At 39.6% G+C, this 12,667-nt stretch overlaps 1 protein-coding gene across 5 annotated transcripts in view; it reads right to left on the bottom strand.

Annotated features, from left to right (window-relative positions):
* Window positions 1-8,731: 8,731 nt before the first annotated feature.
* Window positions 8,732-12,667, bottom strand: part of U2SURP (U2 snRNP associated SURP domain containing) — a 42,885-nt gene continuing 38,949 nt past the window's right edge. For all 5 annotated transcript variants that reach the window (XM_032698154.1, XM_032698153.1, XM_032698157.1 and 2 more), the window contains 3 exons: window positions 11,340-11,458; window positions 10,399-10,575; window positions 8,732-9,247 (listed from right to left, as the gene is read on the bottom strand). In XM_032698154.1, the coding sequence (XP_032554045.1) occupies window positions 9,109-9,247; window positions 10,399-10,575; window positions 11,340-11,458 (435 nt within the window). In that variant the 3' untranslated portion in view covers window positions 8,732-9,108. The remainder of the gene's footprint in view (window positions 9,248-10,398; window positions 10,576-11,339; window positions 11,459-12,667) is intronic.

The raw sequence follows: 12,667 nt of genomic DNA on the forward strand, positions 1-12,667 counted from the left end.
TAAGTAACTCAATATCATGAATATTGAATAAGTTTATATGGAAAATATTTATACAGCCAACATCGAATTCACAATTTTTTTTAATCATCTACACATCTGTTGCAAAGTATTAAAAATATGTAGGGCAAAGGAACCCAAAAGAATAAAAACTAAAATGGTAAGAGGCATGGAAAGTGTGTGAAAGAGGAACAGTCTGCAGTTGAACAGATATAGCCCTTCACAAAATTATTCAGACACTTCAGTGTGCTTTTTCCATCCTCTCTTTTACTTCATGTCAATTTTTTCAGGCTTATTAATTTCTACACTAGATCACCTATGTCAAATAATAAAAAGTTTCCTTTTTGTGACAAGTAAAATTCATGATTAAAAAAATAAAATTCAAGACCCCAACACTTACTTCTGGATCAGCTTCAGTTTGTGAACATTACATCTAGTTTCCCTTGATAGAGCAGAAAAGAATGCACCTTTTCCAGTGCAGGCAGTTCCACACTACAGACCTCAGATATAAGTAAGGTGGCTGTATTTACCTCAGACTCTGCAGCCAGCAATGTATAAAGTGAGGGGTAAGTAACTGCAATAAAAACTCCCCAATTTAAAATACGAGGGGAAAGAAATATTTTTTTCATCTAATGCTTAAATATTTTATGTTACTGTTTAATATTTTATATTTAGTAACTATATTTATGAATTTTACATGTAATATTTAGGCAACCCAAATCCTGACTACTTGAATTTCTTCCCCCCTCAAAGTGATACTGCCTCAGTCAGAATTCTCCAAGATTCCCCCCACAACATCCCTTCATTTAAGTGATGTGGCTGAAAGAGATTTCATCCTTACTGGAACAATTCCTGACTTGATTTTTTTTTCATGCTTTAAGACTTGCCTGTCTCCTGCTCACAGGGATGGAATGGGTTTTTCCTGAAGTCAAACTTCAGCAAGACTTTATCTTTTAAAACAAAGTGGGTTTGGATGAAAGATGGAGAATTATGCTGTTATATACCTAGTGTGAGATAAGTTCTGGGTGCTGATTAAATATTCCTGTATCTAGCCTAATCTGTTCAGGATAAATATAGATGCTGAATTCCTCAAACACTGCACAAAAGTGACATTCTTAAAACTAAGGCAAAAATTATAGACCACAAAATATGAACAAAATTTATATAAAATTGAGTAGTTCTCCAAATTTGGGAAACCTATGAGTTTCCCTAAGACTGTATTTCAGTATCACCACTAGAGGTGGGTAAGAACCTGCACAGTAGCATTTAGGATTGCAGATGTCTATATTTTGCACCCTTCCTTTTAGTGCTGTGCATGAAATCTAACAGTGTATTCAACATGTTTTGCAGCAGTGGCACCTGATTTCCCTCAGAATACACTTTTTTCTAGTGATGTTGAATCCTTCAGCAGCCATTTGATTAAGCCACGGGTACAGCAATCTGCCTTCTAAAGGATCCATTTCCTTTTGGATGTTCCTTCTGAACTGTGCCACTGTCCTTCTGCTGTGCAGGAGCAGCTAGCAGGGACCAAAATTAAAGCAGCTAATCATAAACTAGAAATACAAAGCCAAGTGGACAACCTACCTGTAGCAAGCTCCCCTACCCATCCCCATGCCCCCCACGCAGTTTCTCTTTTATATTCACTTCCAGCTGCACAGGTGACATTTTCAATAAACTTAATTTCAAAAAATATTTATAAATTCTTGTTTGTGCAGCTGAAGGAATTCCAGAACTTTGTAAATGTCCTGGGGACACTGCAGTGTAGATCAGTCTCTATTTGACTTTTATTAAAATTAGAAATCTTTTTTTTTCAGCTGTTGTGTAACTGTTGTTTAAGTTCTAAAGGAAATTAAGACATTTATAACCATGTACCTTTAAAACAACAGACAGTACACTGTTTCACACCAAAGGCTTCCAAAACCTTTAGCAGGTCACACATAAGAGCTACCTCAGCCCCGCACATCAGGGCATCTCTGAACTCCTTACAGCCAAACCCGTGGGGCTGGGTTGATGACTGTCCTGGCACACTCCACCCCCGTGTTTGGGGTGCCCAGGAATGTCCCCTCAGCTGCTCAGTGCAGCCCTGTCCCTGGATAACATCCCTGTCCCTGGATAACATCCCTGTCCCTGGATAACATCCCTGTACGGGGGGCTCTGCCTGGCACCACTGTCCCCCCACACCTCCTGCTGCACAGCAGGGTCCTGGGGGCCTCACTTGCCTCCTGCCTCCCCAAGGACAGCAGGCAGCCCCAGATCTGAGCATTCAGATGATGGAGCAAAATAGCTGACCCTTATTTGACTACAGATTGGACAAATTTAAATCCTGGGGAAGAGAGAGGCCAATCCTTGTCTAAAAATTCAGACAGAGCTTTGGACAAAAGAGTGAGAATTCAGTTTCTCTCATAACTAACAAGCAGCGTGCTACAAATGACTGTCTAGGAAACTTCTTGAAATTAATGCATTGCATCTCAGAGTAGTCACAGAGTAACATAAATCATTCGCTATTAACTCTTGAAAATCCTCAGGATTTGAGAAATAGGGACTCCCTGTCTCTAACATTATTAAATTTCTACTCCATACCACAGTGAAACCTTCCTGCAGGCTGACATGAAAGATGAGCTTCCCCAGTGAAACAGAACAGCCTAGAAATCAGGCTTTACTGCAAATTCTTCTCTTTTTTTTCAGTTATCTAATTACCCTCTGCAAAAACAGAGGATGAGAATCCACAGCCCCTCTGTTCACACAGTGGACAGAATTCAATCCCAGTCTCACGTCTTAAATTTTACAGCCAATTCTTTTACAGAGTTTGCCCAAGGCAATATTCTCCATCCAGTTAATCAGCAGACGGTTCTTTTCCCATAGCACAGGAAGATAACCTAAAATGCCAGGAAAAAATAAATCACCAGCAACCCAAGAGATGCAGATTTTATGATGAAAATGACCAGTATCAGCTGTAATGAAAACCTCTATACAATAATAAGTTGAGAAGATTCATCTCCAGCCTCCTGAGTTTCTGTTTGCATCAGTGCAGTGTTTGCTCTGGCAGTATTAGCAGGTGAAAATGTCTGGCTAAATCATTACTGAAACATCAGAGGTGGTTTTTAGCATGGCTAAAAAAAGATGAAAACTGGTTTCAACTCCCAGTGATGACTTTGGTGATGATTCTGATTGCTGGTAATGATCCTGAAGTTCAATCCTGAGAACAGGCTTGATCCATCTTCCATAAATCCAAACTGCATGCATGAATCTCACCCTCCTCTTCCCATGTCAGCTAAATTTTATAACAAGAACAGTTTGTCACACAGAATTAAGCTATTCTGCTAGGTTAAGTCTCTCCATGGAAGATTTCTGAGAGCTTTACACAGACCGTACACTTACCCTTTTCTCTGTGCTCATCTCTGCATGGGCACAGTTACCATGTACAAGCTCTAATGACCCAAGTCTCAGACCCAGGTCCAGACTCAAGAGCCCAAGAAGCAGAATCAGGAAACAGGTTCCACACTTGCCTGCAGGCAACCCATTAACAAGGTCTTGAAGAGTAAAACTGGTGGTCTGTAGTTAAGGGAAACAGCTACGGGAAGTTCCCCAGTCCACACGAGTAAAAATAGAGCAAGGTCACAACATACCATGTTCCTGAACTCTGAGCTCCAAGTAGAGATTGTTAGTGTCTGGGACTTGTAATCTATCCCAAAGGAATACTCTGGCCTCTAACAACATCAGCCTTTCCCATCTTGTGGGGGCATCTGAGGTCTCTTCCCTCTTTTTGGACTTTCACAGATCTTGCAGAAGCTAAATTATCTTGGAGGCATTTGGTCCTCTCGACTTTGACTGATGGGTTCAAGTTGGAGAAAAGGAGAGGAGAGGCACAGCCAGGGTAAGAGCTCACTGCTGCCATGAGATGGTCCCACTTCCACATGTCCTGCCTCCCGTGCACTTCATCCCACAGACCTGCCCACCCTGTGCCTGCCCTACCTTTCCAAGAGGAAAGCTGTCAAACAAACCAGCAGAAAGGACAGAAAAGTAAGAGAACAAGAGGCACAGGGAAGGCAGGAACAGGACCTGCACCACACAGCAGCACCAAAGTGCAACACTGGCTCAGGCACAGCAACAACTTCCCACTACAGCATGACATGGGCTCTGTTCCCTTCACCTGCAGTTCCCACAAACCACTGTGAGTACTGGAAAACTGCTCATCCTCTCTGAATCTGAGCAGCAGCTCCAAGTGGGAGTTTTTTTGGTTCAGGAGAGAATTATACAGACAACTACACAGTGAGCAGCCCATGCCTCATTAATAAGTTTGAGGAGCACAGAGGTCACTGTTGACAGAGGAACAGCGGCAGCCACTACAGTTCAACAGCACAGGCAGAACCAGCATCAACCAGCAGAAGAGCAGATGAGGCCAAGAAACTGCTCGTGCGTAACAGGCACAAACATTGCTCTCTTCCAGGATAAAAATAAAACCATTTCTGGATATCAGCAAACTGACAATTTTATTGTCGCCGTGTCATTTGGAAAAATTTCTGCATAAAATACAAACCCAAAAGCAAGTAAGACAAAAAAGGCCATGTGAAGCTATCATTTCCCCTCTAAATAACCACAAACAGAAAACTTTACAGCTTATGACAGAGTTATACATAGAACATCCCAGCACAAGATTAGACATCAGAAGTGACAAATGGCAGAGGCTTACCCATGAAAACTGACTGTGCTGACAGAAGCAGGTGGAGGAAAAAATAGTATGCAATTGTTTATGACTTCTGCATCCTACATGGGAAAGAGATTTGGACAAAATTAAATTAGCATTTTAGTTATGATTCTTACCAGAGTGGTTGAACTGAGGAGCAGCAGCTACAGCAGAGGCATGAACCAGCAAAGAATTGAAAGTCTTGCAACAGCTCATGCAGCAATGACAACAAAACGAAATTTTAAAACACTACTATGAGCTTTTTTAATAAAATACATTAATTCAACAGCCTTATTCAGAAAAGTAAACTCTGATACAATTTTCAGGGTTTGACTGTCAATATCAGGTTTGTAATTTGATAAATCTCATGATGCTGAGCAGTTGATTTTAAGAGACGATAACTGCAGAATTCTCATCTAGGTTATCCCACTGCTGCTGTCTCAGCTGTAGAGAATTTACCTTAAGTGTTCAGTGTAGACCCACAATGGCTGGGAAATGTCCCTCCCCAAACTCCTCACGCAGCTGTATGAAAGAACAGCAAGCCACCTATCTAAAAATTAGATACCAAGTTCAGACCCTAATCCATCTGCAGCAATACAACCAGGCTTCTGATTTTTATTTATTAAAAGCATTAATTCCACTAAAGCACTGTACATGCCTGTGGAGGAAAACCCCACAAGCAACCTGCCTGTAGTGGTCAAAGATGGTCAGAACAGATTTGCCATTTTTGGCTGATCTTGCTTTTGTCATCACAAGATCCTGCCTTTTAAGTCATGTTACATAAACTTGTCACTCTCATGTCACTGGGACAGGTGAACTCACACTAGCAATCATTGCTAGTCTAAATAGATGCTTTGGAAAACATATTCTGTTACCATTGCTCCCAAGTGGTTGATTCTCACACCTCAAAGCCTGCAAAGAGGAGGTGGGGGGAGACCACATTGCACGTGCCTAGTGCCCAAACAATAGCCTGACACTGACCTTCAGAAATCAACTCTTCCTCAAATAGCACAAAAAATACATGCAGCTAGTGTGCACAGAAGTCAAAGGAAGTCAGAGAGTTTAAAAAAGGCAGTTCAACTACAAACACTTCTGTAACACTGGTAAGGAAATACTTTTAATTGTTGGAAGGAGACTCTATGCCCCAAGCAGCTTTTCTGCACTGGGACAGGGCCCACAGTCAGGGCTGAGCCTGACCAAGCCTTATGGACACACTCTCAGCTCAGAAGAGAGTGCAGCTGTAACCACATACTGAGAAGGCCTTTCCATAAACATTGGGATGTCCTGGAGTGTGGAGTAGGCTTCACCAAAACATGTCAGACACATGTCTGGGAACACACCATGGATATTCCCTTTTCCAAGGTGACCCCACTCCAAGATGGGCCCTTCAGGTGCCAGGGGGTTCTCAGCAGCACCAGAACTCAGCTGTAGCAAGCTACACTCGCTTCCTCTGCTTTGGCTAAACCTAAACACTAAAGCATGAATATTTACCTCTCCTATCATCCATAGAGCAGGAGAGGACAGGGAAGCCTGTTACCCACTCAATGCCTCCTCCCTCTCCCAAAGCACAGGGCTGGACACTCACAGACTGAGGGGTCTCACAGCATAATGGGGCTCTCTTCCTCTACAACCACAGAAACCACTGGGACCACAACTCCCCAGGTCAGAACTTTATTTCACAAGGATTCATCTGCATGCTACTTCCTGAATCCCAGGATCAGTACTTACATTACTCTGTTCACCATTTCACCCCAAAAGGCTGCAGAAACACAAGTCACATAGTAATGGCATACTGTGACTGTACCTTGTTACTGCAACATGACCTAAAGAAAAATAAATTGCACAAGCAGCCTAATTTTAAGTCTTTAACTTGCATATTTTACAAAATATTTGTTACCAGATGCTGTCTCCTTCACGCTCTTCTTTGCGGAAAAGCCAAGCTATAAACAAAACTATAAAAGCAAGGAAGAAATCAACAGAGTAAGGAGGATCAAAAGATGCTCTTTTCTGCAGGACAAAAAACCAGGAATCCAGTTAAGGATACAGATTCTTAATTGCTCTTAAGAGACTATTAGATGAAGAAACAGCTGTTCTAGAGCCCAGGATATGAAGCAAAGAACAAGAGGTACGAGAATAGTATTTAGAAAATAGATACTGAAAAAAGGTATTGCATAATAAAGTGATTACCAAATAAAATCTATTGGGTGTGCTCCTTTAGCTCTCTTTCTACTTGGCTTGAGTCTTTTATAATCACTGATGAGAATTTTATAAAAGCTGAAATAAAAATTAATTATTGAAAAGTACCTGAAATGCTAAGTGATTTTCTACCCTGAGGGTTTTTAGCTATTAAATGAAATATACAATTGATTCTGCAGATAGAATATTCCTGTGGCAAACCATCTTTAGTCTCACTTGACCCAGAACATTGACATTTATCACTCCTCCACTTATAAACAGCTACAAGATGAAAGTAATAAAGAAGTTAATTGGATCTGAAGTGATTGACTTCCCACAGCAGCCAGGATTCTCCCTGTTCCCAACTGATTTTAGTACCTACTTTTTGTTCCAGAAAGCATCATCTAGTCTGTTCCAGGTGCAAATACACAGAATTTAGGGAAAAAAAAAAATGTGTTTCTAATAGTTTAGCTACCAAAATCTATGCATCTGAAGCACCTTATGTTACAGGAGAAAGAAAAATATAAAAAATAAACTCTGCATATTTCTGAAACAAAGTCTTTATAATGCAATACAAACCAATAAAAGGGGTATTCATTCTCATTATCAGTGCATCTATTCAATACCCATTCTATGAAAGTCTTCACAGTACACATGCATTCTCCACATTTTCAGTGCTCCAGATCATCTCAAGGTTCTCATTAGCAAAGAGAATTCTCACTTAATTCTCACATTTGCAACAATTTATATAATCTTATAACTATGTCTCCCATCAGGAAAAAAACCAGAGAAAATATATTTTTTTTTTCCCAAAGACCTTTTAGATCCTGCTTCTGAAAGTGCTGCAATGAGGTTATATACAAGTACAAGGCAAGATTTTCCCCAGCACATTTACAAATCTCTATGTAAAGCCCGTGGACACCCCAGTGTAAGAGCAGGCCCTCATCCAGCACTCTGTGCCTGCAGTGAAGCACAGCTTCTGCTTTTACAAACAGTTCACGAGAGGCCAGATCCCTTTAATTTTATGTTTTTATTACAATATCCCCACACCTCCACATATAAACACTGAACCCTCCCCGTTCCTCATCCCTCCCCCTCTCCCACCCACGGAAAGGTTGCATGGCAAGAGACCAGGGTGGAGTAATTTAAAGCCACATCAATGCCTAACACACACAACAGATTTGGAGAAGGGAAAGCCTTTCTCATGAAAAGAAAAAAAGTTAAACAGCCTCTTGATTCAAAATATTAATAAATATGTAATAAAAAATGAATTTTTCCTATTTTGAAGAATTTCCATAACAGAGGAATAAATTCAATAAAATAATGTAAAAGCTGTCCTTTTGGAGTAAAAACCAGTTTTAGCAAACAAGAGTGTCCTGTAGGTTGCAATTATTGTATCTACACCTAGGAAGTCAGAGAGCCTCAGGGTTGCTGTCCTTTCAGTGTTCCCCATGTGTGCCACGAACTCGGCCTGCTCCTGAGCCGTGGTGTATGTGCTGTACATGCACAGCCATGGGAGGTGTCTCTGCAGAGGCCCTTTGTGAAAAACGAACAAAAACATTACTCCGGTGTTACAAATATTCCCTGCAATTAAAATGGAGAAATAGGAAGCAAAGATTTACTTGTAAAGCTTATCAGAGTAAGTACCAGACTGTTCAACTGCTCTTAGAATACAATCTCACAGCAGGAGAGAAAACTCATCCACTGGATTCAGAAGGTGCTTTTATCTGGATAGTCAAACTAGTGAAAACAGGAACAGAACTGCACTACACTCAAAGGTCCAAGCACCACAGCCTGTCTGAAATACACGGTACTTCCAAACAAACTCTGCATTCCCTTAGAGATCTGTATCACCAGTGGGGCAAGAAAACAACATTTTCATTTTCTGTTCAGATTTTATTTGAAATCTAATTCGTATTGTCAAAGCTACAAAAAGGGGAACATTTGAGTTATTTCTGCTATGTCACAACATTCTAAAACAAAATATCACTACTGCCAGCAGATCAGTTACACACATTTCTGATGAAACTTCTAAACACAAAAATGTTTCTTTTGGGAAATAGTCACAATGAAGATATTTGTACAATATAAAACAATGACAGGTCTACAGATGCCGATACTCATGAGTATACACGTGCATTCACAAAAAAAAATAATCAGGAATGCTTTTTTGTTTTTTAACAGACTGTTCAGGCACAAAAACAAAACCGCATTTCCAGTAAGTGACAGCATCATAAAAAATATTAACATTGTCAGTGTTTGCTTTTCTTTGACTTCTTGTGAGATCTGTGAGGAGAACGGGACTGAGACCTGGATTTTTTCCCTGACTTTTTAGGGGATCTGGATCGTGATCTTCTTGATCTTTTGGGTGTCCTGGAGCCAGATGGTGATCTGCAAAAAAAATAAGGTTTTATGTCAAACACTAATTGATAACAGCATCTTCTTCTGCAGTTATTTGGCATTCACTTATTGAGCCAAACAAGGTAGAAAAATATTTTTCCCTAGTAAGGGAAAGTAATAGAATGATACCTTGTTTTTGAGAAAAAGGCAATCTTTGCCTTGTAAGTTTTTAGAGTATTTTGAGCTTAACAGTGCTTAGAATCCACAAGAAAAATAACACCAATTTGTGCCTTTAAACCCACATCGAGAATTCACAACTTTCCACACATGCCTCAACTACCTTGGCTCTTGTAATAATGGCAGCCTATGTCCATATAGAAATGAAAAATTATGTTGAATTGTGTGAAAAGTTAAATACTTTTGATTCTCATCAAACACATTCAGTTTGTGATGTAACCCCATAGAAAAAGAATAGACACTGGATAAACTTACTGTCATCTAACCCAAACCTAACACATTGATCTAATATAATCAAAATTGAATAACCATTGTATTGACTCTAATGAAAAACCTCCAGTGCTTTTCTACTTCTGTTTGAAATCCTTACTTATGTACTATGATTTTCTCAACAGCAAAGGCATTTTCCTCAGCATGACTGAGGAATTTTATATCAATAAGATATTCTACACCTCTAAAACAAGTGGAAGCTGAACTTTCAAGTTTCAAGTTACAGCAGCATTGATACATTAGTAAAATTTCACCTCAAGTTTAACATTAACTAGAGACAAATATTTGTGTCAGTTTGGAGATTAGGAAATACCTAGTTCAGAAACAAAGCCCCATAAGAAGTATCTAATCTAGACTTTTTTCCCTTAAAAAACAAACTAGGGGAGAGAGGAGCTTCATGTAAGCTCCTCAGTGTAAAAGACTGCATGTTCACTGTAATGTAAGTGGTTTTATAGCAGGAGTACAGAAATTTTAAAAGGGCTATAGAAGATTTGTCCTTTGAAAATAAAAAGATGAGAAAGCAGCAAGGTGCTGTGGTTTAAAGCAGCATTCCTCAAAATGATCACTAAACAGTTAAACAAAACCATCATGAGAGAAAGTACGTGAGTATCAAATGTGCTCTGCTAAAACAAACACACAAACCCCACCCAACACACACCTGTGTGCTTCCCAAAACAGAGAAGATACCAGCTTACCTCTTGCCTTTTTTACTGACATCTCTGGGAGAATCTTTGTGTGATGACCGGGACCGGGAGCTCTCTTTGTGGGACCGTTCCGAGCGCTCCGAGCGCTCCGACTTGGGGGACGGGGATTTGGCTCTGCGGCTGCCGCTGCTGCGGGACGGGCTGGGGGACGTGCTGTGCCGCCTCTTCCTGCGGGCAGGGTGGCCACACACACAGGGGAAAACGGGGGTTAAGAAAATTTATCCCTTTCTCTACAGCTTTTCCTTTGCCAACGTAATGTTATAACAGTTATGCAAATAAAGTGCAGTGTTTTATTATTTAAAAAAAAAAATCAAGTCCAACGTGTGCAACAGATTTTGCGGAAAAAAAATGAAGGCCTGTGAGTCACCTTACAGTGTAAAAACATTCTGTCATAGCTTCCTGAAAGGCAGGGCCTTTTACCATATCTACACTTAAAACCCTGGCAGAGTTTGGCTATACAAGTATTAGATGATCAAAGTGTACAATCAACTACCCCAAAACCAGTTGTTCAGAAGGATTTGCACTATGATTCACTTGTGGTGAATTGCACTACAATTCACTTGTGGTCTGTCCTCAGGACAGTTTTCTGACTTTATAAAGCACTGCAGGCAATTCACTGCTACAAGAGTTAACAGACCCTGTTTTCAACTGGTCATCATTTTACATTTCTTCCAAAAGGGGACTCTGTTCAAAGGGGTACAGTACCTGACTTGGGGCAGCATAAAAATGACCATTCCTTTACAATCTTGAAGCATGTTTTAATAGCCAAAGCATGTTTATTGTTGTTGGGTGTTTGTTGTTTTGCTTGGGTGCTTTTGTGGTTTTCTTTTAAAATAAGACACATGATACAATGTAGTGTCAAGGGTGCCATTGCATACAAAGACACTGTGAGGTTTTTCCTCTCATCCAGTTTATTCCAAGGAAAGCCATACCTCTCTTTTCGTGTGGGTGTACATTCCTCCTTTTCCTTCTTATCCTTGGACCTGGTCTCAGACTTTTCCTTGTCCTTTTTGTCTCTGTCCCGTTCTCTTTCCATCTCTTTTTCTTTTTCCTAAATTATTAGAAGCATTGATGATTTCAGATGAGGTGTGACTCATTATTAAAGGCAACCAAGCTGATCACAAACAGCACAAAAGCACTGAGCACTGAGGGAACACAGCACATGACCTGAACTAATGGTCACACCATCCCTGCTCTTTCAACCTTTCCTCCTGCTTTGGACACAGCACAAACATTCACTGGAACACAAACACTAACAAAAATGTGAAAGATGTCACCCTGTGTGAGAAAATCTGAGTATCTAAAAAACATGAAAGAATATCAGAAACTTCTTATATGTATTCAACCTCGTTAATCCAGACTGAAAACTGAGATAATCTCATAACTACAAGATATTTAAAGACTACATAAAAATACAAGCAAGATTCTGCAATAACATCTACTCTGTCAAAACCAACTATAAGTCCATTTCTATGTATCAATAGCACCATTTGGTAAGAAAATACATACCCTGAGTACACCTCATCTGTCACAAATAGAAAATTAACTATAGAAAAATAAACCTAAACCACCAGCGAGTCTGAACACACAGATATCGAGAGATGTGTTTTTAAGTATCAGCATTAAAAAAAATGCCTTCCATGGCAAAAAATAAACAGATATTCCCTGTATACTCCATTAAGAAGATACAGAAGGGGTGATTTAGCTAAGTGAAAGAAAGGAGGGAGGGAAAAACAGAACAAAACAGTAGAAGGAGAGGAAATAACACAAGTGCAGGAAATACCAGAACAGCTACACTCATCTACTCTCACATTTTCTTTACACAGAAGAACCAGTATTACATTACTGTTATAAAAACTAACTTTATTAGGGCATTAAAGCAAAAGAAAGTTATTCTCTTAACAACAGGGTTATTACTGTTTTAAAGAACTATTATGATTATCATTAAATATTTCTTAACTATATATTACCTTCATAATTGAAAGTGAAAGAGGTAATTATTAAAAATCTGAAATATTGTTAGCTGGCTGAACTACTTCAACACAAGGCATCTAAAAATTTATCAGGGTTACAATTTCTGCTCGTTTAAGCTACTGTCTCACTAAAAATTCTGTGTTTACTGTATAAATCATTTTTTTACAGAAAATACTGAGGAAGTCGTAAGCTTTAAGATACAACTACATTTAAAAGGAAAATACTTATAAAAATTGAAGTCTTAACTGCTAATATCAACCTCCAAGGTATACATCTCCTTCAGGGA

This window comes from Chiroxiphia lanceolata, chromosome 10, assembly GCF_009829145.1.
Source record: "Chiroxiphia lanceolata isolate bChiLan1 chromosome 10, bChiLan1.pri, whole genome shotgun sequence".
NCBI classification, from domain to species: domain Eukaryota; kingdom Metazoa; phylum Chordata; class Aves; order Passeriformes; family Pipridae; genus Chiroxiphia; species Chiroxiphia lanceolata.